The 24,185-nt window shown below is 42.6% G+C and overlaps 1 protein-coding gene across 1 annotated transcript; it reads left to right on the forward strand.

The window, feature by feature from the left end:
• The first annotated feature begins 753 nt into the window (after positions 1 to 753).
• oprd1 (opioid receptor delta 1) lies at positions 754 to 19,962 on the forward strand. Its single transcript, XM_003229393.4, has 3 exons — positions 754 to 1,367; positions 13,015 to 13,364; positions 14,361 to 19,962. The coding sequence occupies exons 1-3, from the start codon at positions 1,141 to 1,143 to the stop codon at positions 14,897 to 14,899; spliced, it is 1,116 nt and encodes a 371-aa protein (XP_003229441.2). The 5' UTR covers positions 754 to 1,140; the 3' UTR covers positions 14,900 to 19,962.
• Positions 19,963 to 24,185: the final 4,223 nt, after the last annotated feature.

Below are 24,185 nucleotides of genomic sequence, written 5' to 3' on the forward strand. Positions count from 1 at the left end.
TATCCTTGGCCCTTGGGAAGAGCCCGATATTCAGAGACGAAGCCCAGACACTTGGACTTATACATGTGTGCTGTGTTGTTGTGTACATAGAAAATAACAACAACAATAACAACTATCATTATATATATATACATACACACACACACACACACATATATATTTCTTGTCAGCCCTTGGGAAGAGCCCATTATTCAGAGACTAACAACAACAATAATAACAACAATAACAATAAGAACAACAGCAACAACATACATGTCTAATATCCTTGGCCCTTGGGAAGAGCCCGATATTCAGAGAGGAATCCCAAACACTTGGACTTAATATGCATGTGTGCTGTTTTTAATATTATTGTGTATATTGACTTTTATGACTGTTTTTAATCATGTTGAAGTTTTACTGCTCGGTTTAATGTTTTATCTGACTTGTGCTGTCGTGTCTGGGCATGGCCCCATGTAAGCCGCCCTGGGGAGATGGGGCGGGATATAAGAATAAAATAATAATAATAATAATAATAATAATAATTATTATTATTATTATTATTATTATTATTAATATTGTGTACATAGAAAACAACAACAACAACATTAGTATTGTAATACTCGATCCTGGTGTAAGGTTGGGAAGTTTTCTTCCAAATGGCACAAATATGTTTTATATGGAAAGTGTAAGATGACTCCCATGGATTGGTGTCTTTGTAGATCAATCCTCCTGTTATAAAGGGAGTAATGAATGTCCAAAATTCCTAGGCAGCAGAATGTGAGGAGGAAGCAATTCACAGAATTGTGATGTTTCTTCACACCAATCCTGGGGGGTTTGTGGTGGGGAGGACACACCCCCTTGAAGCTGCCGCTCCTGACGTCAATCCCCCTCCCCGGATTTCCAAATAAGAAATCACCATCGTTCAGGAGAGCGGGCAGAAGCAGGGTTTGCTTGGCTCCAAGGCTGAGCAGCTAGAGAGAAGGGAAGGGGTGCCGAGGGGCTTGGAAGCCTGCCTGGGTCTCACCCTGGGGGCCACTCCACCCCAATTCCTCCCCTTGAAGTCCTGCTTGGATTCGGAAGCCTTTGGCCAGGAAGACGCTGAGAAAAGCCGGCTCCTTTCAGCACCGGCAGGACCGGACAGCAGGGCTCTGGCTGCAGGAGATGGAGCTGTCCACCCTCCCCGGTGCTGAATTCTACCCCGGTTTCCTCTCCAACTCCACGCTGCAGGATTTCCTCGCCGGTTCCCCATTCCCGTCCAACACCACCGACCCACCTCCCCGGAAAAACTCGACCTCCATCGTCATCGCCATCGCCATCACGGCCCTGTATTCCGTGGTCTGCGTGGTGGGGCTGCTGGGCAACATCCTGGTCATGTACGGCATCGTCAGGTAAGGCGCTTTCCTTATTTATTTATTTATTTATTTATTTATTTATTTATTTACAGTATTTGTATTCCGCCCTTTTTTCTCACCCCGGACTCAGGGCGGATTACAATGAACACATATATGGCAAACATTCAATGCCAACAGACAAACAACATACAGTATAGACAGACACAGAGGCATTTAACATTTTTTTCCAGCTTCACGATTCCGGCCACAGGGGGAGCTGTTGCTTCACTGTCCACTAGTGGCTGTACTTCCTCATTCCTTTCCTCGTGTTTTGCTGGCAGTTTTATGATGTTGTAAATTAGTTAAATTAGCCTCCCTGCATAAAGCGTACCTAAATTTCCCTACTTAATAATAATAGGTTATTATTATTATTATTATTATTAATTCATTTCTATCCCGCTTTTCTCCCATGGTCAGGATTCAAACTCATACAAATACATCCGTCCACTAGTGGCTGTACTTCCTCATTCCTTTCCTCATGTTTTGCTGGCAGTTTTATGATATTGTAAATTAGTTAAATTAGCCTCCCCGCATAAAGCGTACCTAAATTTCCCTACTTGATAATAATAGGTTATTATTATTATTAATTCATTTCTATCCCGCTTTTCTCCCATGGTCAGGATTCAAACTCATACAAATACATCCGACCACAAGGTTGGGAAGACGCATGATAGCCATCCAGCCTCTGTATAAATACTGGGTTGCTGTGAGTCTTTTGTTCCAGAAGCACTCTCTCCTGATGTTTCGCCCACATCTGTGGCAGGCATCCTCAGAGGTTGTGAAGTCTGTTGGAAACTAGGCAAGTGGGGTTTAGATATCTGTGGAATGATGTCCAGGGTGGGAGAAAGAAAGAACTCTTGTCTATTAGAGTCCAGTGTGAATGTTGTGATTGGCCACCATGACTACCACTGAATAGCCTTGCAGCTTCAAAGTCTGGCTGCTTCCTGTCAAGAGAGACATGGCCAAACAGGCTGGAAAACTCTCAGGAAACCCGTGATTCTGGCCATGAAAGCCCTCGACAACAAATGTTTAAATTTTTGAAAGGAAGCCCTGGAGACTAGGACTCAACGGAGCCACGGGTTCGAATGACAGGAAAGGAGATTTTATTTATTTATTTACAGTATTTATATTCCACCCTTCTTTCACTTTTATAAGTGGTACCTTATTTCCTACTTGATAGATGCAACTATCTCTCGGGTTGCTAGGTCAGCAACGAGCAGGGGCTATATTTTTTTATTTTTAATTGACGGGTGCTCACCCTGCCACGGGCTGGCCTCGAACTCATGACCTCATGGTCAGAGTGATTTATTGCAGCAGCTGTTTACCAGCCTGCGCCACAGCCCGGCCCTTTGATTCCCTTTGAACAGTAGTAAGAACTTCCAGGCTGTAAGAACGGTTCAGCAGTGGAACTCTCTGCTTCAGAGACTGGTGGAAGCTTCTTCTTGGGAGCCTTTGAAATGGAGCCTGGGTGGCAGAATAAAGGGGATGGACTGGATGGCCCTCGGGGTCTCTGATTCTATCATCGTCAGAGGGAGTGGAGAGACCATGTGCCTGCGTGTGCACATTGTGTACGTGGCTAGGTAGATAATTTTGGAATGGCTTAAATAATGTTTGTATCCATATGTCACAGCAGAGCATAGCAACGAGATATTCAAAGGTGGGAACTGGCTCACTCCTCCAGGCAATGCTCTCGTTCATATGCGCATCTTCATATGCGCCGAGTATAAGCCGACCCGAATATAAGCCGAGGCAGCTAATTTTACCACAAAAAAACCTGGGAAAACATTGATTCCAGTATAAGCGGAGATAGCAATAAAATTACCGTATATACTCGAGTATAAGCGACCCAAATATAAGCCGAGGCACCTAATTTTATCACAAAAAACCTGGGAAAACATTGACTCCAGTATAAGCCGAGATACCAATAAAATTACCGTATATACTCAAGCATAAGCCGACCCGAATATAAGCCGAGGCACCTAATTTTATCACAAAAAAACTGGGAAAACATTGACTCCAGTATAAGCCGAGATACCAATAAAATTACCGTATATACTCGAGTATAAACTGACCGAAATATAAGCCAAGGCAACTAATTTTACCACAAAAAACTGGGAAAATATTGACTCCAGTATAAGCCGAGATACCAATAAAATTACCGTATATACTCGAGTATAAGCCGACCCGGATATAAGCTGAGGCACTTAATTTTACCACAAAAAACGGGGAAAACATTGACTCCAGTATAAGCCGAGATACCAATAAAATTACTGTATATGCTCAAGTATAAGCCTCCCCGAATATAAGCCGAGGCACCTAATTTTACCACAAAATAACTGGGAAAACATTGACTCCAGTATAAGCCGAGATACCAATAAAATTACCGTATATACTTGAGTATAAGCCGACCCGAATATAAGCCAAGGCAACTAATTTTACCACAAAAAAACCTGGGAAAACATTGACTCCAGTATAAGCCGAGATACCAATAAAATTACCGTATATACTCGAGTATAAACTGACCGAAATATAAGCCAAGGCAACTAATTTTACCACAAAAAAACTGGGAAAATATTGACTCCAGTATAAGCCGAGATACCAATAAAATTACCGTATATACTCGAGTATAAGCCGACCCGGATATAAGCTGAGGCACTTAATTTTACCACAAAAAAACTGGGAAAACATTGACTCCAGTATAAGCCATGATACCAATAAAATTACTGTATATACTCAAGTATAAGCCTCCCCGAATATAAGCCGAGGCACCTAATTTTACCACAAAATAACTGGGAAAACATTGACTCCAGTATAAGCCGAGATACCAATAAAATTACTGTATATACTCAAGTATAAGCCTCCCCGAATATAAGCCGAGGCACCCAATTTTACCACAAAAAAACTGGGAAAACATGGACTCCAGTATAAGCTGAGATAGCAATAAAATTACAGTATATACTTGAGTATAAGCTGACCCGAATATAAGCTGAGGCACCTAATTTTACCACAAAAAACTGGGAAAACATTGACTCCAGTATAAGCCGAGATACCAATAAAATTACATTAATTGAGGCATCAGTAGGTTAAATGTTTTTGAATATTTACTGTAATTTAAGATATGACTGTCCAACTCTGATTAAATCATTATTTTCATCTTCTTCAATGTCAATGTGCTTATGTATCATTTTAATAATAATGGAGTGAAATAATAAATGTATAATAATAATAATAATAAATGCAGTAAAATAATACATGTCATCATGTTTCCATAGCTGAGTTTGTAACTCCACACATCCTGGGCTTGAAATCCTTGGGACTTTCTGCAAGCAAACAATGTGATTTGACTGTGGTTTTGTTGTGACGTGAGCTTTGTGTAAGGTTGTAAAAAATCCCCAGGCATCACAACTTGTGTGGAGCAGGAGCTCTTATTGGCAGCCGCCCGTTGAGTCAAAGCAGAGCATTCATACTACACAGAACTTGTTTTGAGGGGGAAAAAATCCATTGTCAGCTTGAAGGCTGCGTGAGTCATAATTCACACATTTATCCCAAGGAAGAGAAGCTGGGAAGGAGGCCGTGGGGCCGATGTGGGTTTCCTGTGCTATTTCTGAGTCACAATGAATGTAGGAAGGTAGTGGGCAGCGGGAATCTGTGCTACACAGTCAGCTCATCCTGCCAGTGCATTGCAGAGTGGACGTTTTGGAAGCCATACCAATAATAATAATAATAATAATAATAATAATAATAATAATAATAATAGGGGCAGAGGACTCTTGCAAGTAAAACAAGCAGTCAAAGAAGAAGAACATGCCCTGGCAGAATATGTCAAGCAAAGTGAAGCACCTGCTCTGATTGAAGTCAAAAATCAGAAACTCCTCAAAGCACAGCAGACAAAAAAACAGTACAAGAAAACCGCACTACAAACTAGAGCTGACAGCTGGCACAACAAAACATTGCATGGAAAGTTCCTGGACAAAATTGAAGGAAAATCTGATAAGGAGAAGACCTGGTTCTTGTTGAAGTGGGAATGATTGTATATAGAGTTGTTTAAATGTAATTGAGTTATAGTGTTGCAATATGAGCTGGAGATTGCATCATGCACTGTCTGCTGTCCACTATGCGAGTGTGTAAAGAGTTAACTGTGTATTGCATCAGACAGCAGAGATGATTATAAATAGCTCCCTGTGTGAAGAAGGAGACAGAAGGCCTGATCCTTGCAGCCCAGGAGCAAGACATCAGGACAAAGACCATTAATAATAATAATAATAATAATAATAATAATAATAATAATAATAATAGAAGACCTGGCTCTGGCTCACGAATGGGACCCTGAAGAAGGAGACAGAAGGCCTGATCCTTGCAGCCCAGGAGCAAGACATCAGGACAAAGGCAATTAATAATAATAATAATAATAATAATAATAATAATAGAAGACCTGGCTCTGGCTCACGAATGGGACCCTGAAGAAGGAGACAGAAGGCCTGATCCTTGCAGCCCAGGAGCAAAGACATCAGGACAAAGGCCATTAAGACCAAGATCGAAAAATCAGCTGATGACCCAAAATGCAGACTCTGCAAGGAAACCAACGAAACCATGGATCATATCCTCAGCTGCTGTAAGAAAATCGCACAGACAGACTACAAACAGAGGCACAAGTATGTGGCCCAAATGATTCATTGGAACTTATGCCTCAAGTACCACCTCCCAGCAGCAAAGAACTGGTGGGATCACAAACCTGCAAAAGTATTGGAAAATGAGCACGCAAAGATACTGTGGGACTTCCGAATCCAGACTGACAAAGTTCTGGAACACAACACACCAGACATCACAGTTGTGGAGAAGAAAAAGGTTTGGATCATTGATGTCGCCATCCCAGGTGACAGTCGCATTGACGAAAAACAACAGGAAAAACTCAGCCGCTCTCAGGACCTCAAGATTGAACTTCAAAGACTCTGGCAGAAACCAGTGCAGGTGGTCCCGGTGGTGATGGGCACACTGGGTGCCGTGCCAAAAGATCTCAGCCGGCATTTGGAAACAATAGACATTGACAAAATTACGATCTGCCAACTGCAAAAGGCCACCCGACTGGGATCTCAATCCAAAAATACATCACACAGTCCTAGACACTTGGGAAGTGTTCGACTTGTGATTTTGTGATACGAAATCCAGCATGTCTATCTTGTTTGCTGTGTCATAATAAAATATAATAATAATAATAATGATAATAATAATAATAATAATAATAATAATCCAAAAATACATCACACAGTCCTAGGCATTTGGGAAGTGTTTGACTTGTGATTTTGTGATACGAAATCCAGCATATCTACCTTGTTTGCTGTGTCATAATAAAATAATAATAATAATAATAATAATAATAATAATAATAATAATAATAATAAAATACATCACACAGTCCTAGACACTTGGGAAGTGTTCGACTTGTGATTTTGTGATACGAAATCCAGCATATCTACCTTGTTTGCTGTGACATAATAAAATAATAATAATAATAATAATAATAATAATAATAATAATAATAATAAAATACATCACACAGTCCTAGACACTTGGGAAGTGTTCGACTTGTGATTTTGTGATACGAAATCCAGCATATCTATCTTGTTTGCTATATCATACAACGTTGTTGTGTCAATAATAATAATAATAATAATAATAATAATAATAAGTATGTAAAGTCCCTGTTGCCAAGGCCTCTGGATTTTGGATAAGAAGATAATTTTTTGGGGGTTGCTGTGAGTCTTTTCGGCTATATGACCATGTTCCAGAAGCATTCTCTCCTGACGTTTCACCCACATCTGTGGGAGGCATCCCCGGTCAAGTGGTCCCTTGTCAAAGTGGGTCCTGGTCAAAGGGTCCCTGGTCAAGTGGGCCCTATACAAAAAAAAAAAAAAAGGTTGGGAACTCCTGTTTTAAATGAATGGAACACTTTTATAAGCTACTAGCTTTGCCCGGCCACGCGTTGCTGTGGCTTATGGGAATCCTTTGTTGGCCAGATGGAATAGCAGTGAATAGCCTTGCAGTCTCAAAGCCTGGCCGTTTTCTGGAGCAGCTGGAGCTTTAGGTTGTATGAACGTAGAGGCATGGATAAGGGGTTGTGCTGCCAAGTTTAGTGTTTCTGGGATGTGTAGTTTTGTTGTTTTGTCCTCGGCCGAAATTTCATTACCCTTTTATATATATAGATAGATATTTAAGGTCAGGGTAAAAGTGCTTTGCTTGATTAAAAATAATGATGACATAAACATGCATGGATCGCTCGTCCTCCTCCGGCGCTGATTCCTCGTCTCTCTTGGCGTCGTTTCCTCGACGTCTCGTTTCCACCCTTTGAAATGTCGATTTCCCCCTCCGTGGTCTGCAGGGTTTGTGGGTCGTGCTGTCTGTTATCTTCTCCCAGCCCTCAGGCCAGCTGACTAATCTTTAGCACAGGATGTCTTCGTTATGGATATCAAAGGATTATATGGATGGGTGTCCCCTTTAACTATGCAAAAATCAAGGTGCCGAAAAGGCGAAGGAAATGGTGGGACTGAGATTCACCCAGAGAGAGAACCATGCCGGGATTTCGGGCAGAAAAAGCAGGAAGGAAGGCTGTGAACATCGGAGGGTGGAGTGGCCACGTGTTTAGAGAAGACATGATCCAAAGATCCCGTCTCTTCAGCACTCGTTCAGCCTGCGATGCTCTTATATCCCTTGCCCATTTTTACATGTGTGTGGTTTCACCCCTTTCAAAGGCTGGATGTGTTACGGTTCAGGCAGAGGCTGAAGACGAGGGAATGGTTCAGTCAGAGGTTGTGAGGGATGATGGGCTTTCCGATGTGGGCAATGAGGGGATTTTGGGTCATGATTCTGTATGGGAGAAGGACTGTGTCTAGGCAGATAGAAACGGCTTCAGAGCAGGGAGAAGATGGAGATGCTTTGGCATCCGGAGATAAGGAGGACCTTTCACCTGGTCGTTCCTTGGCAACAGAAGATAAGGAGCGGGAAGAGAGAAAGATCTTTCTGCTGGGATTACGGAGGTCACCGAGAATTCATGAGAAATCAGGGAAAGAGAGCAGATGTCAAAGGCAAGACTCCATGGTTTGTGGTCCTTAAATTACCAGGTTGTTTACTGAAAGGGTTACAGCAGGCAACGCTGTGTTAACATGTACACCTTGGGTCTTTTTCTCGTTCTACGTTCAAGTTTATGGCTAAGTTTTTGTGTTAAGTCTTGTGTTCATGTGCATGGATTCATGTTTCGAAAGAAGTTCCTGTATTCCTATGTTTTGATTCCTTGTTTTTTTTCATGTACCTTGTCACTTTTGAACAGAACTTTGTTGTTTGGACTATTGCCTTTTGAAAGCCATTTTTCCTATTCCTTTTTGGACATCGCTTTTTATATTACCTTTTGCCTTTTTATATGTGTTTTCCTTCAATAAACAGTTTGGTTAGTACAACTGGACTCTTGTGTGGTGTTGGGTACAAAGGTGAATCCAGGCCAGAGTGCAATAGTATACGTGCAGAAGGGACAGGATCTTTGGATAATATCTATTTTAAATATGCAGCAGGTATTTTGTGCTGAAGAAACCTTGACGGAGGGAAAGTGGTTGTTCTCTGAATCTCTGAGAAATCTCAAAGGATCTCTTTATTGTTAATGTGGGATGTGTGTATTGATAGTGTTTAAATGCAATTTGTGTCTTGCCTGTATTGCATACTGATTGCATCATCCAGAGTGTACTATAGTCTGTAAAGAGTTAATTAACGAGAAGCTGTGATGACCTTGATGTGTGGCTGGAACTGGGGAGTGTCCAGACACAAGTGTGTATGCATTACTGATTGCATCAGTTCAGTTCTGAGTTGTATTGAGTGCTGTCTGCTGAAAGTCAAGTCCTGTGTTTGTCTGCAAGTCTATGTGTCTTGATTATTACTGCTTACAGTAAAACTTGTATATAGTTTTACCAAAGTCTCTGGATGTCTCTTTGTTCTGCGTTCCACTGATTCCATCCAACTACTGCTGCGCTGCGAATTACTCTGACATTGGTTATGGGCCCAGGCTGCCCCGTTACTAGACTGGCCAGATCCTAGACTGGACCAGAGCACAGACTGGACCTGATTCTGGAGTTTGGAGTGGAGAGAAAGTTGGAGCTGCGAGTGTGACCAGAGTGTGACCAATTACTCTGACATTTCTTGCCTCCACGGCAGCTCACCAGCCCAGGCTTGAATTGCCCCGACATTCCTTTCAATGAGCCTTCAGTCGGGGCAAAGATCGTTTTGACCCAATCATTCCTGTCATGAGCCACTGTACGATCCATGGAGACAGCTCAGATTATGCAGATGGCCCAGAAAATAGCCGTTGGATCGTTTCTATCTCCCCGCAAAACAGTCAGAAGGGATTCATGAAAGAAAATCACTCCCCGTTCTGTCGAAAGGAGCCGTGTTCTCATAAATGCAAAGTGAATCCAGCCTGTGTAGTAGCAGGAGATTAATTACCACAATTGTTAGCAGCTTAAGTGGCTATTGTGAAAAATCACTGCTTTTCAGGAAAGCGAGAGAGATGACAGGACCTGGTTCGGGTGGGATCGTGGTGGGAGCCTTTCATCTGTTGCTCGAGACGTTGAACCAGAAATTCAGAGGAATTTAACCCAACGGATTTGCATCCCGATATCCCCAAATATGCGGTTGTTTACCTGGTGAACATGCTCTGTCTGCTTCTCTCTGCCTCTCTCTCCTGAATGTTTAAATCATAACAGGCATTTAACAAGGTCATTTCCATCTGTCTTTGGCTGACAGCGGCTTGGAGAGAGATTCACCGGAGGGAAATAAACCCGGTCTGTAAAATCTAGTTTGTATTAAGGCCATGAACAATCCTGAATCTTCCACAGTTTACAATTCAGTAACCTTCTCATTGGCCTAGGAAGCCAAGGGACCATCAGGCAGGTCAGAGTTTTCGGAGTGTGTTGTTAACCTTGTTGGCACAGTGTAGAGTGCTGTGTTTAGTGCAGTATATTTACATTGTGTTTACCAGAAGGATTTACTGTTAAAGCTAAACTTAGTGTATCTATGTTGGAGACTGGCCCGGAGAGGAAGTAAAGGAGAGAATTCCAGGAAAGCAATAAAACAAGCCTTTTATTGTTGTTGTGAGTCAGTCCGAGTATCTGCCTGTAGTGTATAATCCACCTTCCTCTCTCCCGTGTGACTCAGTCCGAGTATCTGTCTGCATTGTAGAATCCATCTTCCTCTCTCCCATGTGACTCAGTCCGAGTATCTGTCTGCATTGTAGAATCCATCTTCCTCTCTCCCGTGTGACTCAGTCCGAGTATTTGCCTGCATTGTAGAATCCATCTTCCTCTCTCCTGTGTGACTCAGTCCGAGTATCTGCCTGTATTGTATAATCCATCTTCCTCTCTCCTGTGTGACTCAGTCCGAGTATCTGCCTGCATTGTATAATCCACCTTCCTCTCTGTGTGACTCAGTCCGAGTATCTGCCTGTATTGTAGAATCCATTTTCCTCTTTCCCGTGCAACTCAGTCCGAGTATCTGCCTGCATTGTATGTGGTTATCTGATCGCTTAAGCAGCTGAGGGGGGAAAGGAAGGGGCCTGAGGCTGTTAGGAATGGTGGGAGTTGGAGTCCAAAACACCTGGAGGGAGGGCCTAGTTTGCTGATGCCTGTGCTAAACCATCCTGAACTATGAAGCAGAAACATTTGGATTGACACGCAACACACACGATATTCTCACTCGATTCAGCAATTATGCAATGGGCTTTTGTTATGCAAACCTTGTCAAATCTTTTCAGAAAACTGTGAAACTTCCAATGAATATGGTTAATCATAAAATTTCCAGAAACCAGGCTTCCCATGGTAACCAGAGACATTTCTGAAAGCAGTCCTGGCAGACAAGGAAACAATAGGTAATTTTTCCATCATGAAGAATTAGACTTTAAGACGAAGACAAGAAAAGTAGACAAAGGCATACACTCCGCACCGCCGGTCCTGTTGCTTCAAAGATGGAGGGAAATTGTGATTTCATTTACAATTGAACAATTATTACAAGAGAGGGAAGGAGAAAGTAAGCAAGGACATTACTGAAGTAACATTGCTGCCTCTTTTGAATTCCCCAAACAAATCTTCTTTCCAGACAAGTTATGTAACAACTAATCCTTTCTGTGGAGCTACCAGCATCCCAGTTGAAGTAGTTTTTGCTTAAGAGGGAACTAAATGTAGATATTTTTCTCTGGATGTCCTCTGAAAGGGGCTGGAAATGATTTAGGTGGAGATCCTGCAGAGATCAAGGAGTTGGGTCTTATGTCCCGTGAGGCCCCTTCCAACTATCTGATTGTATTGTCAGAGCGCGCGGTTTGGATAAACACACATGCAGCGGAAAATCAACGAAGAATCATTGGCACCAATAAAGAGGCTGAAGCCTGTTTGGCTATCTACAAAAAGTTTACTAACAAACGGAAAACTCTCAAGACGATATATACAGACAGAGTGCAAAGAGGCAGAGAGCAGAGGGTAGAGCAGATAACACAGGGAGCTATTTATAACCACCTCTGCTGTCTGATGCAATACACAGTTAACTCTTTACACACTCGCAGAGTGGACAGCAGACAGTGCATGATGCAATCTCCAGCTCACATTGCATCACTATAACACAATTACATTTAAACAACTCTATATACAATCATTCCCACTTCAACATGTATGACTCTGTGGAACTATGAATTCCTAATTACATTAGAAAGCTAAAATGTAGGCTGATCCACCCAATGCACCAAAATATCAAGAAAAGACAGCAGCCACATGACGGACAATGATGGAGATGCTTTGGCATCGGGAGATACGGAGGACCTTTCCCCTAGTCGTTCCTTGGCAACGCCAGATAAGGAGCTGGGAGAGAAAGATCTTTCTCCTGGGAAAACACATCTGTGGTCAGTAGGAGCTTGAGACTCGATCTACGGGAGGAGAGAATCAGATTACAGAGATCACATAGATCGCATGAGAAATCTGTGAGATATACCAGTGAGAAATCCTTGAAACAGAGCAGATGCCAAAGGTATGACTTCATGGCTTGTGGACTTTAAATTACCATGTTGTTTACTGAAAGGGTTAGAGCAGGCAACACTGTGTTATTGTATACACCTTGGGCCTTGTTTTCATTCCATGTTCAAGTTAGCTTTAGCCAAATGTTTCTTCTACACATTAAGCTCTGACTCTTCTTTTTTTTAAGCTCTTCAGCATCCCTGTCCTGCAACCAGCATCACCCACCTGTTCCATGGCCAAACGTATCAGAAGTAGATGTTTGATGTTCTATGAAACTATGTCCTGGGGCAGCACTCAAAGCCAATGGGATCCTTAGGTGGGAGTGACCATATTCTCTTGGAGTTTAGGATACAGAGGAAAGGGGGACTTTAGGAGACTTTAGGAGAGCTGACTATCACTTGATCATGTCTAGATGAAGTGAGAGTCCCACTCCCCTGGAATACTGTGTCCAATTCAATCCCATGGCAAGAGTCAGTATAACAGCACAAAAAGTCTAGACTGAAACACGAAGGATAATACTCAGATTTGGGGCCTTTGAATGTGTCCAGCCTTTCTGAGCAATAAACAGGCAGGCGACACGATTCCTGAGTCTCCACCCTCTCTCCCTCCAGGTACACCAAGATGAAGACGGCCACCAACATCTACATCTTCAACCTGGCCCTGGCCGACGCCTTGGCCACCAGCACCCTCCCCTTCCAGAGCGCCAAGTACCTGATGGAGACCTGGCCTTTTGGGGAGTTCCTCTGCAAGGTGGTCCTCTCCATCGACTACTACAACATGTTCACGAGTATCTTCACCCTCACCATGATGAGTGTCGACCGATACATAGCCGTCTGCCATCCGGTCAAAGCCTTGGATTTCCGGACTCCCGCGAAAGCAAAGTTAATCAACGTTTGTATCTGGGTCCTCTCCTCCGTCATTGGGGTGCCAATCATGATCATGGCCGTCACCAAGTCCGATGGCAAGTATATGTTGCTCCTTCTAGAGACCCGAGAACACAGACAACTTCAGTAGCCCTTCCCTTTCACTGAGGTTAGGTGTGCAGGACCTCCCATGAAAGTGGGAAAACGACTAATAACAATGCTATTTTGACTTGGTTTTTCACTTTCTAGGAATCCTTGGGTCCTCCAGGATGGTGGGAGCTGGTTGTAGAATTCTCCTGGAGGAGTTAGAGATTCCTAGAGAACTGTTCTCCTTAGGAATCTGTGGGTCCTTCGAGATGACTCTATAGTCAACCTTTGATGACTTTGTGGTCAACTTCTGGCTGAAGCTGATGTGAAGTTACCTTAGAAGTACCAGGAGCCTCCGGTGGCCTAGGGGATAAAAGCCTTGTGACTTGAAGGTTGGGTTGCTGACCTGAAAGCAGCCAGGTTCGAATCTCAGGTAGAGCGTGGATGAGCTCCCTCTGTCAGCTCCAGCTCCTTGTGGGGACACGAAAGAAGCCTCCCACAAGGATGGTAAAAACATCAAAACATCCGGGCAACGTCCCCTGGGCAACGTCCTTGCAGACGGCCAATTCTCTCACTCCAGAAGCAACTCCAATTGCTCCTGACATGAAAAAAACAAACAAACAAAACCTTAGAAGTCCTTAAGATTCCTAGAAAGTCCTTAGAAGTCCTTAAGATTCCTAGAAAGTCCTTAGAAGTCCTTAAGATTCCTAGAAAGTCCTTAGAAGTCCTTAAGATTCCTAGAAAGAACGTATTCATCAAACCCACAAAAGAGAAATCTGCAAATGTGGAGACGGAAATTCGGAATCTGCAGTTCTAGTTTCAAATTAAGTCAACTGGGGCTCAGATTACGCAACCCTCAAAAACACAATTCCTCTGTTAAGGGTGGTCCTTCTCTTCCATTTCAGGAATTGTTATCGGACCTCTTGAATTTGTTAGTTAATTTCTTAACTTTCTCAATTTCTTAACCTTCTTTCTCTCCTTGCTGCTTTCCCCTCCTATCCATGCAGGCAACGTGGTGATGTGCCTCCTCCAGTTCCCCAAGCCCCAGATCTACTGGGACACGGTCACCAAGATCTGCGTCTTCATCTTCGCCTTCTTGGTGCCCATCTTGGTCATCACCATCTGCTACGGACTCATGATCCTCCGCCTCAAGAGCGTCCGGCTGCTCTCGGGCTCCAAGGAGAAGGACCGCAACCTGCGCCGGATCACGCGCATGGTGCTGGTGGTGGTGGCGGCCTTCATCATCTGCTGGACGCCCATCCAGATCTTCGTCATCGTCTGGACCCTGGTGGGCATCGACAAGGGGAACCCCTACGTGGTGGCCAGCCTGCACTTCTGCATCGCCCTGGGATACACCAACAGCAGCCTCAACCCCGTCCTCTACGCCTTCCTGGACGAGAACTTCAAGCGCTGCTTCCGCGAGTTCTGCCTCCCCTTCCCGCATGGAGCGCGCATGGAGCAGAGCAGCTTCAGCCAGGCCCAGAACACCACCCGTGAACGCGTCTCCACTTGCACGCCCTCCGAGGTCCTCAACAAGTCGGCATGACTAGACGTGGGGGGCTCCGCGGGGCGCAGAGGAGAGGACCTGCATTCGGAGGTGACCCAAGTCACCACCACCGAGTTCTAGACGCCGAGGAGGAGGCACTCCGTTCCCAATCTCCAAGCTTGGACTTCCTCAGAATAACCAAGGGTTGGACTACATGGCCCATGCGCCTCTTCCAACTTCACAATTCTATGAACTGCCCATGCCATGGAATGTGGGAAGATCCTGTCCATGTCCAGCTAGAAATGGAGACATGAGTGTAGACTTGCTACAAATAAGAGCATTTTGGGTTTGAGGTGGTCTCTCAAAATCAACTACGACTGGACGGAATGCTTTTCTTTAAGGTTTGGATTTCATGTATAGTTAGAGCCAAAAATGTAAACAAGACCACAAGTCACCACCACGGAGTTCTAGCCGCCGAGGAGGAGGCACTCCGTTCCCGATCTCCAAGCTTGGACTTCCTCAGAATAACCAAGGGTTGGACTAGATGGCCCATGAGCCTCTTCCAACTTCACGATTCTATGAACTGTCCATGTCCAGCTAGTGCGGATTTCCTACAAATAAGAACATTGCAGGTTTGAGGTGGACTCTCAAAATCAACTACAACTGGATTGAATGCTTTTCTTTAAGGTTTGGATTTCACGTATAGTTCAATCTGAAAATGTAAACAAGACCACAAGTCACCACCACGGAAGACACTCCGTTCCCAATCTCCAAGCTTGGACTTCCTCAGAATAACCAAGGGTTGGACTACATGGCCCATGCGCCTCTTCCAACTTTACGATTCCATGAACTGCCCATGCCATGGAATGTGGGAGGATTCTGTCCGTCTCCAGCTAGAAATGGAGACATGAGTGCGGATTTCCTACAAATAAGAGCATTTCGGGTTTGAGGTGGTCTCTCAAAATCAACTACGACTGGACGGAATGCTTTTCTTTAAGGTTTGGATTTCATGTCTAGTTAGAGCCAAAAATGTAAACAAGACCACAAGTCACCTCCACGGAGTTCTAGACGCCGAGGAGGAGGCACTCCGTTCCCGATCTCCAAGCTTGGACTTCCTCAGAATAACCAAGGGTTGGACTAGATGGCCCATGAGCCTCTTCCAACTTCACAATTCTATGAACTGCCCATGCCATGGAATGTGGGAAGATTCTGTCCATTTCCAGCTAGAAATGGAGACATGAGTGCAGATTTCCTACAAATAAGAGCATTTCAGGTTTGAGGTGGACTCTCAAAATCAACTACAACTGGATTGAATGCTTTTCTTTAAGGTTTGGATTTCACGTATAGTTCAATCTGAAAATGTAAACAAGACCACAAGTCACCACCACGGAAGACACTCCATTCCTGATCTCCAAGCTTGGACTTCCTCGAAATACCTAAGGGTTGGACTAGATGGCCCATGTGCCTCTTCCAACTTCACAACTCTATGAATTGCCCATTTCATGGAATGTGGGAGGATTCTGTCCATTTCCGGCTAGTGCGGATTTCCTACAAATAAGAGCATTTCAGGTTTGAGGTGGACTCCCAAAATCAACTACGACTGGACTGAATGCTTTTCTTTAAGGTTTGGATTTTACGTATACAGTAGAGTCTCACTTATCCAACATAAACGGGCCGGCAGAAAGTTGGATAAGCGAATATGTTGGATAACAAGGAGAGATTAAAGAGAAGCCTGTTAAACATCAAATTAGGTTATGATTTTACAAATTAAGCACCAAAACATCATGTTATACAACACATTTGGCAGAAAAAGTAGTTCAATACACAGTAATGCTACGTATTAATTACTGTATTTACAAATTTAGCACCAAAATAATAATAATAAAATAATAATAAAACTTTATTTATATACCGCCCTATCTCCCGGATGGGACTCAGCGCGGTTTCCAATCATAAAAACAACACAAACATTACATAACAAACATAATAACACATTATTAAGCAAAGTAAAAATACAATTATAGAAATAAATAACACTTACATGACCTGATCAAGGGGATGGGAACCATAAACCCAATATATTAAAATGTATCATTTTAAGTTAGAGAAATCTTGTGCAATATATTCAGGCCCAGAAATCGGCGGTATTCCAATGTAATTACTGAAAACCTATATCAAAATATCACGATGTATTGAAAACATTGACTACAAAAATGCGCTGGATAATCCAGAACGTTGGATAAGCGAATGTTGGATAAGTGAGACTCTACTGTAGCTATATCTGAAAATGTAAACAAGCCTGTTGCTCTGCTGCTTATTATACCCACCAGCGTTTGTTCCGTTGCTTCCGACATTCATTATTTCCTCGGTATTTGAATACCGGAATTTTGAGCAGATGAGTCAGGTCGGTTGAAGCCTCCAAAGAAGCACCATCTCTTACATAATAAAGTTATAATTCCTTTTTTTTTTAAGCAATTAACTTTCCAATGACTACAAAATTAAATTCAGAATAAATATCAGAATTTCTTTTGCCTGTTTCAAGAAGAAACACCGGAAGTCTTAAAACCAAGGGTGTATATTTTTCAACACAATGCGGAACAAACTGCGTAGCATCCTGTATCCTTCGTTGCTCCATCGTACCAAAGGGACACATTTTGAGCCCACGGGTTCACATCCATGTTCTTCACTCGTGATAGCACAATGGACCTTCCTTGTTTTTTGGCTTTTCCGGGCCATTCTGACTCTGAACTCCTCTGGGACCCAGACGCAATCTTGACGTGTGTTCAGGACCACCAGCAAAGAACGAAGCCAATGCCTCATTGGACAGACGAACCTGGGAACAATGCTCCAGAGTCACTCAGGTGGCAATTCCTGTGCAAACAGGCCTGGGACATGAGGGTTGAATGAAAAGTAATGCCTCCACCTTCGTAACTCCTCAACCAATAGCGGTCCTGGTATGCAGAAGATACTGGCTTGTTCAGTAGACTCTCCTCTACAGTTCCATTTGCTGGGAAGCCTTAGCATTGAACAGTTGTGTTGTTAAAGTGTGAAGTATGGAACCCTGTGCAGACGGATTCCATTTGGAGGGAAGCCTTCGCATTGAACGGTTGTGTTGTTAAACTGCGAAGTATGGAACCCTGTGCAGATGGAGAAGCCTTAGCATTGAACGGTTGTGTTGTTAAAGTGAGAAGTATGGAACCCTGTGCAGACGGATTCCATTTGGAGGGAAGCCTTCGCATTGAACGGTTGTGTTGTTAAACTGCGAAGTATGGAACCCTGTGCAGATGGAGAAGCCTTAGCATTGAACGGTTGTGTTGTTAAAGTGAGAAGTATGGAACCCTGTGCAGACAGATTCCATTTGGAGGGAAGCCTTAGCATTGAACGGTTGTGTTGTTAAACTGTGAAGAATAGAACCCTGTGCAGATGGAGAAGCCTTAGCATTGAACGGTTGTGTTGTTAAAGTGAGAAGTATGGAACCCTGCACAGACGGATTCCATTTGGAGGGAAGCCTTCGCATTGAACGGTTGTGTTGTTAAATTGTGAAGTATGGAACCCTGTGCAGACGGATTCCATTTGGAGGGAAGCCTTCGCATTGAACGGTTGTGTTGTTAAAGTGTGAAGTATGGAATCCTGCGCAGATGGATTCCATTTGGAGGGAAGCCTTCGCATTGAACGGTTGTGTTGTTAAAGTGTGAAGTATGGAATCCTGCGCAGACGGTCAGTCAATGCGACTTAAGCAACGTGCCATCTGTTGAGGAGTTACGAAGGTGGAGGCATTACTTTTCATTCAACCTCATAAGTGACTGAGACCTGTGTGTACGTTTCTGTGGATGGGAAGCTTCCTTTGCACCAACCTCAAATTATTCCCATAGTGGGGATGTTTTTGGCTCCTTCAATAGGCCTTTGGTTGGCTGCTTTGGTGTGCACTTTTTCTATAAGATTCGTGTATTCTTCTGCTGCTTTGGTGTGTACACTTTCGGTAAGACTCGTGTATTCTTCTGCTGCTTTGTTGTGCACATTTTCAATACTTACAACTCCTATAAATCAAGGTGAATTCTGCCCAAACCTCTCTCTCTGGTATGTTCAGTTGCTGATCAGTCCCTCTGTTTGCTGTGCGCATAGAAAGGAATAGGAAAGGGTTATGGGAGAGGCAGTGGGCGGGGTCATGCAAATTCCTGCGGACCAAGTTTAGTTCAATTCCATCCTTGGTGGAGTTCAGAGTTCTCTTTGATTGTAGGTGAACTATAAATCCCAAATGACAAAATCATTAAAATACATCCTGCCTATCAGGTATTTACATTGCGATTCCTAACAGGAGAAAAATGACAGTTATGAAGCCGCAACAAAAATAATGTTATGGTTGAGAATCACCACCACATGAGGAACTGTCATAAGGGGCCGCGGCATTAGGAATGTTGAGAACCACTGATGTAATGGCACACAGGTAACTCAGCTGTTAGACTGAAAAACCATAAAATAATTTTATGATTGGATGGTCACCACCACATGAGGAACTGGATTAAGGGGCCGCGGCATTAGGAAGGTTGAGATCCACTGTTGTAATGGCACACAGGTAACTCAGCTGTTAGACTGAAAAACCATAAAATAATTTTATGATTGGATGGTCACCACCACATGAGGAACTGTCATAAGGGGCCACGGCATTAGGAAGGTTGAGAACCACTGATGTAATGGCACACAGGTAACTCAGCTGTTAGACTGAAAAACCATAAAATAATTTTATGATTGGATGGTCACCACCACATGAGGAACTGTCATAAGGGGCCGCGGCATTAGGAAGGTTGAGAACCACTGATGTAATGGCACACAGGTAACTCAGCTGTTAGACTGAAAAACCATAAAATAATTTTATGATTGGGGGGTCACCACCACATGAGGAACTGGATTAAGGGGCCGCGACATCGGGAAGGTTGAGAAACGCTGCTTTAGGATGTGCCAAATTCAGAAAAAGCACCTTTAAGATGCCCAACGGAGCGCCTTTGAAGGAAAAAATGCAAAAATGTATCCTTGGCTTCAATGGTGACCATCTCCTGTACATTTGAAAAGGTAATTTTTTTTAAAAAAAATTGGAAAAATAAATAAAAGAATGGTCCTATAACGAATGAAACGTGTCCAATAATTAATATCAGTAGCGAAGTGATTCGATGAGTTAACTCAATGAGAACAAGTGCCAACGGGTGAGCAGTGTCAACATGGCCGAGAAAGAAACCAACCCAGGTGTGTGAGGCATGATATCATGGCTTCTTGGTCAGGCTTGGACATAAATATAACATGTACCGTATATACTCGAGTATAAGCCGACCCAAATATAAGCCGAGGCTACTCATTTTACTACAAAAAAGTGGGAAAACATTTACTCCAGTATTAGCCGAGATACCAATAAAATTACCATATATACTCGAGTATAAGCCGACCCGAATATAAGCCGAGGCACCTAATTTTAGTACAAAAAAAGTGGGAAAACATTGACTCCAGTATAAGCCGAGGGTGGTAAATTTCAGAAATAAACATAGATACCGATAAAATTACATTAATTGAGGCATCAGTAGGTTAAATGTTTTTGAATATATGTAAATATAAAAAAAGCTCAAATTTAAGATAAGACTGTCCAACTCTGATCAAATCATTCTTCTCATCTTCTTCAATGTAAATGTGCTTACGTATCCTTTTAGTAATAATAATAGAGTAAAATAATACATGTAACAATAATAAATACAGGAAAATAATACATGTAATAATAAATAGAGTAAAATAATAAATGCAATGTAATAGTAGCAACAATAATAGAGAAAAATAATAAATGTAATAATGCCAATAATAATAGAGAAAAATAATAAATGTAATAATGCCAATAATATTAGAGAAAAATAATAAATGTAATAATGCCAATAATATTAGAGAAAAATAATAAATGTAATAATACCAATAATATTAGAGAAAAATAATAAATGTAATAATGCCAATAATATTAGAGAAAAATAATAAATGTAATAATACCAATAATATTAGAGAAAAATAATAAATGTAATAATACCAATAATATTAGAGAAAAATAATAAATGTAATAATACCAATAATAATAGAGAAAAATAATAATTGTACCATATATTCTCGAGTATAAGCTGACCCAAATATAAGCCAACCAGGACCCTCACCTGAGTATAAGCCGAGGGGAGCTTTTTCAGTCTTAAAAATAGGGCTGAAAAACTAGGCTTATACTCGAGTATATACAGTATATTAATCTTGGACAACGTACTTCTCCTGAGATGGGAGAATTTATTAACGACTGTTTGTTCACGGGCGGGTCTATGGGCCGTAACAAAACTGTAAGTATGTCAACACATAACAGAATTGCATGGTGCAATTTTATAGTTTTATATTAATATCCTAGTGGTTCAAACCCAGCAAAAGTTCCACTGTAATTTAAATGCAAATGAAAGCTCTGATAAAATAGAATAGAACCGTCCGCACCAGCTAGGAACTTTCATTTTCAGTTTAATACGTTTTCGGAATCTGACTGCGTATTACTTCTACCATTGCAGCTTATCAACAGCGTTTTCTCCTTGCTCTCTTCTTCTTTATATAATACAAGTCATCCAAAAGACGATAAGATTCAGCAGAACCGGATTTTTGAACACACGGCATTACTGCCGAGCTCGATCCGTGGCGTAGTCATAAAGGAAAACGAGATTAGAGTCTCAAAACTGAATGCTCAGAATGAAATGCTTTGATTTAAAATTAAATCATAGTATGTGATATAGAGCTCCCGTCACAGTAGTTTGCAAAGTTTGTTGAAGCGGAACAGTTTATTATAGCATCGCCTAATCCGTGTGCAGAAAACTCTTTACACAGCTTTATTGCCAAAAAATTCAGATTTCTTTAATCCTCTTCCGGGTCCAGCGCACTGAGAGCCTCCCACATGAATCAGTGGATTTACTATATCTCTGTGGAACCACAAAACCATACTTTCCAATGAGTTGCCTTGAATATTATATGGTACTAGCTGTGCCCGGCCACGCGTTGCTGTGGCAAAGTCTGGTGGTCTGGGAAATAAAGTATTGAGGAATTGGTGGTAGTGAAGGTAAAGGGTCAAGGTTTTCTCCTGACATTAAGTCCAGTTGTGTCCGACTGCACACTGAAGTGGATTATATGGCAGTGTGGAGTCAAGATAATCCAGATAATCAAGATAATCTATGGCAGGCATCCTCTGAGGTTGTGAGGAATAGTAATAATAATAATAATAATAATAATAATAATAATAATAATAATAACAAGGTTGTTTATTTTCCGGGCTGTCTGGCCATGTTCCAGAAGAATTCTCTCCTGACGTTCAGCCCACATCTATGATAGGCATCCTCTGAGGTTGAGAGGTAACACAACCTCACAACCTCAGCGGTTACGTCGCAACCTCTGAGGATGCCTGCCATAGATGTGGGCGAAACATCAGGAGGAAATGCTTCTTGAGCATGGCCAGACAGCCCGGAAAACTCACAGCAACCTAATGTGCTCATATCTTTGTGCTCATTTTTGCGATATCTGCCTTCCCATGAGTACGCCATCGCATCCCACACCCGGAAAGACCGTCAAGCCATCCATGGCTTTTAATAAAAATGTTTCCTCTTTTCCCAATTAAGCGGCAATTATCTCACCCCCACCTTTCCGCGTTCGCACCTACCATCCTGGCTGTTTCTTCTTTCCACAGCCGTCGTGAAGTCGTTCTTCTCCAAGATAATGAAACTGTTTTCATCAGTGGCGTTAATTTTAACTCCACATTGTTCAGTTTGGTCCCATCAATGTTCTGTTCACACGCATCCTTCCTGCCTGGAATACTAAGTGAATGCCTTCTGCTCTTGCGGTTCCTCCAGTTCTTTGCGGCTGGTGTGAGACCAACAAACTGGACTCACAAAACAATTGAAACAGGTAGGTTTCTCACCTTGGACTCTATCACACGAAGCTGCTATTCCGTTGTGGCCACGTGACCACCTATTGCAGCTACTAAAAGTGTGCATTTTCCCCTTTTACATAGGACAGTGTTTTATTTAGAGATCTCAATTCGCTGGAGGACCTTTTTTCGTGTCAGGAGCAACTTGAGAAACTGCAAGTCGCTTCTGGTGTGAGACAGCTGGCCAGCAGAAGCTTGGATAAGCAAATATCTTGGATAATAAGGAAGGATTAAGGAAAGCCTATTAAACATCAAATTAGGTTATGATTTTACAAATTAAGCACCAAACTTCATGTTATACAACAAATTTGACAGAAAAAGTAGTTCAATATGCAGTAATGTTATGTTGTAATTACTGTATTTACGAATTTAGCACCAAAATATCACGATGAATTGAAAACATTGGCTACAAAAATGGCTTGGATTATCCAGAGGCTTGGATAAGTGAGATTCTACTGTGTATATATATATATGTGTGTGTGTGTATGTAATGTGAATAATTCCCATGGAGTAAACAACAAAACCACTGGACCAAATCACACCAAATTTGGCCACAAAAGACATAGTCATCCAATCAATCTGCATGTAGCAGCGTGTCAGCAAAAATGGCTAGGTGTGTCAGTGCTGACACGTGTGTCATAGGTTGGCCATCACTGTTCTATGACTTATTATTATTATTATTATTATTATTATTATTATTATTATTATTATTATTATTATCTCATGTCCCCACATGGGGAGCTACAGCTGACAGAGCTATTCTGCCTTGGTCAGACCACACCTGGAATACTGTGTCCAATTTTGGGCACCACAGTTGAAGGGAGATGTTGACAAGCTGGAAAGCGTCCAGAGGAGGGAGACTAAAATGATTAAGGGTCTGGAGAACAAGCCCTATGAGGAGCGGCTTAAAGAGCTGGGCATGTTTAGCCTGCAGAAGAGAAGGCTGAGAGGAGACATGATGAGGGCCATTTACAAATACGTGAGGGGAAGTCCTAGGGAGGAGGGAGGGAGCTTGTTTTCTGCTGCCCTGGAGACTAGGACACAAGGGAACAAGGGCTTCAAACTACAGGAAAGGAAGGAGATTCCACCTGAACATCAGGAAGAACTTCCTCACTGTGAGAAGGGCTGTTCGACAGTGGAACTCTCTCCCCGGGGCCGTGGTGGAGGCTCCTTCTTTGGAGGCTTTTAAGCAGAGGCTGGATGGCCATCTGCCGGGGGTGCTTTGAATGCGATTTCCTGCTTCTTAGCAGGGGGTTGGACTAGATGGCCCATGTGGTCTCTTCCAACTCTACTATTTTATGATTCTATGAGAGGGAGCTCACCCGCTCTTCCTGGATTCGAACCACCGACATTTTGGTCAGCAGTCCTGCCAGCACAAGGATT

Source organism: Anolis carolinensis, unplaced genomic scaffold, assembly GCF_035594765.1.
Source record: "Anolis carolinensis isolate JA03-04 unplaced genomic scaffold, rAnoCar3.1.pri scaffold_10, whole genome shotgun sequence".
Classification (NCBI taxonomy): Eukaryota; Metazoa; Chordata; class Lepidosauria; order Squamata; family Dactyloidae; genus Anolis; species Anolis carolinensis.